The 1,939-nt window shown below is 41.0% G+C and overlaps 1 protein-coding gene across 1 annotated transcript; it reads right to left on the minus strand.

Annotated features, from left to right (window-relative positions):
- Window positions 1-130: 130 nt before the first annotated feature.
- LOC119589373 lies at window positions 131-1,308 on the minus strand. The gene is made up of 3 exons (XM_037937989.1): window positions 1,285-1,308; window positions 1,002-1,161; window positions 131-821 (listed from the first exon to the last, which is right to left on the minus strand). Exons 1-3 carry the CDS (start codon window positions 1,306-1,308, stop codon window positions 535-537), a joined length of 471 nt encoding a protein of 156 aa, XP_037793917.1. The 3' UTR covers window positions 131-534.
- Window positions 1,309-1,939: the final 631 nt, after the last annotated feature.

The raw sequence follows: 1,939 nt of genomic DNA on the forward strand, positions 1-1,939 counted from the left end.
ATGAAGACACAGGTAAATGAAATCTATCTAGACAGATTTCCGTACATAAAAATAGGTAGCGATTATACCGATACACACATAACGTATGAATACGGATACATAAATGCCGATAGGTAAATAAACAAGAGACATATTTACTCTCTCTTTATCTAATACCCGATTCAGAAAGTTAAAAAAGGAAAGGTTCAAATAAATTATGCAGTAGGTTTTGTACTTTGGTGTTTGGTAGACCAGTAACCTGTATGATAATCCCAGAAAAAGTTAACAACGAAAGTTCCAATGCTAGCAATAGGAATTTTCACCAGATCGCATATCAGTGCCTAGATCTGGTTATAAAGTAGGGTCAGCGAGACTAGAGGCATTCATATTTTCAGAATGTCATTCCCTGCTGCAACGAAGGCTAAGCTTACAGATCTCGTTTATAAGGGAAGCTAGAGAGGCTCAACGAGTCCTTCGAAATTCTCGCCAGACGAGACTACGTGGACTCGCGATTTCTCCTCCCAGTCCCAGTGAGGAAGGAATCTGAGTGTCGTCCTATTCCTCAGTAACGGGATCGTCCTCAGTTGCGGCTTTCTCCTCAGCAATAAGTTCCTCCTCAGCCATGCGTTCTTCCTCAGCCATGCGTTCTTCCTCAGCCATATATTCTTCAGCTATTTCCTCAGCCATGAGCTCTTCCATGCCTGCAACTTCCTCCTCAGTCATAGGTTCCTCCTCGAGGGCCTCGTCAGTCTTGATCACGAAAGGGTAAGTGTAAGGGAAGGTGTAGGGGAAGGCGTAAGGGAAGGTGTGGGGGTAGTTGTAGGTTTGGGGGAAATTGTGACCTGTTGAAGGAGAAACATGTAACACGATATGTATGATAAAGAATTGTGAATATCTTACTGTAATTCCCTATTATTTGATGGAATTACGATACCATTTTCAGCTGAAAAAGGAAAATTCAGAATTGTATGAAGATATAAAGACACATTTGAATGAGAACATGATTGCAGTAGGAGACTGACCGTAGTTGTAGACGAGGGAGACGGTGCTGGCGGGGGTATGGGCCTTTGCAGAATTGACGACGGGGTAGGAGGAGTGGACGAGTGGATGGCCGTAGGAGTAGACGAAGCCAGGCTGACGAGAGGGTATGGCAGCAGCACAGAACGCCAAGGCGAGAACAAGCTGTTACGATGTTAATGGTGAATCAGATATATAAATTATGATTGATGTTTCACCCATAGAAGCCACACCATAAATCCATCTCAATTGTCCTTTGGCATATTCTCCTATGCTCATCGAAAATACAAGAACACTTGGCTTTAGAGTCATATCGATTCCTTACCACAAGCTTCATGATGAATATTCGTCTTGAGGAAACCGGATGAACGACTGACAGCTAACTAGGCTCGTCGCAAGCTTATATACGCGATCCACAGTAGGCTGATCCTGTGGTGACGTCATTACTAGAGTTACAAAGTTTCATTTTTTCCTGTTCCTTTTGCAAAAACATTTACATAGTTTATCATTTTGTCACGACCGTAATAGAGTCTTAACATATTTACAACCATTTATTGGAAAGAAATGTTTACATATTTAGGTCCAACAGAAATTAATTACAGTCCCTACGAAGTAATGATCATCCATAAATGATTATAATTCGAGAAAATGTTATCCATGACCACAACCGTTTGTCGCATGAACAGAACCAGACCGGTAGTACGGAAGTGTCATACACTTTAGTGTTATCGATATGATATTTAGGACTGCACTTCCTATAGATTCCCAACCTTCCTTGATCTGTGGGCTACGATCATTATATATTAAATTCAATAGTCTTCATCAGTACCATCTTCTCCGAATCAACATTCATTAGCAATTAACATGAATAGAATATTAGTATTAGTCGGTCCCACTGCGATGAGACGCAATTTAGTTCGATTCGAAATCAAGATTTTCAAAA

Source organism: Penaeus monodon, chromosome 25 (assembly GCF_015228065.2).
Source record: "Penaeus monodon isolate SGIC_2016 chromosome 25, NSTDA_Pmon_1, whole genome shotgun sequence".
NCBI classification, from domain to species: domain Eukaryota; kingdom Metazoa; phylum Arthropoda; class Malacostraca; order Decapoda; family Penaeidae; genus Penaeus; species Penaeus monodon.

Bases quoted from the DNA above. Each gene is read 5' to 3' on its own strand.
- LOC119589373 (XM_037937989.1), bottom strand. From the start codon at position 1,308: ATGACTCTAAAGCCAAGTGTTCTT. The intron at 1,162-1,284 runs GTATTTTCGATG...ACATCGTAACAG, and splicing joins CTCTAAAGCCAAGTGTTCTT to CTTGTTCTCGCCTTGGCGTT. The intron at 822-1,001 runs GTCAGTCTCCTA...CTCCTTCAACAG, and splicing joins CTCCCTCGTCTACAACTACG to GTCACAATTTCCCCCAAACC.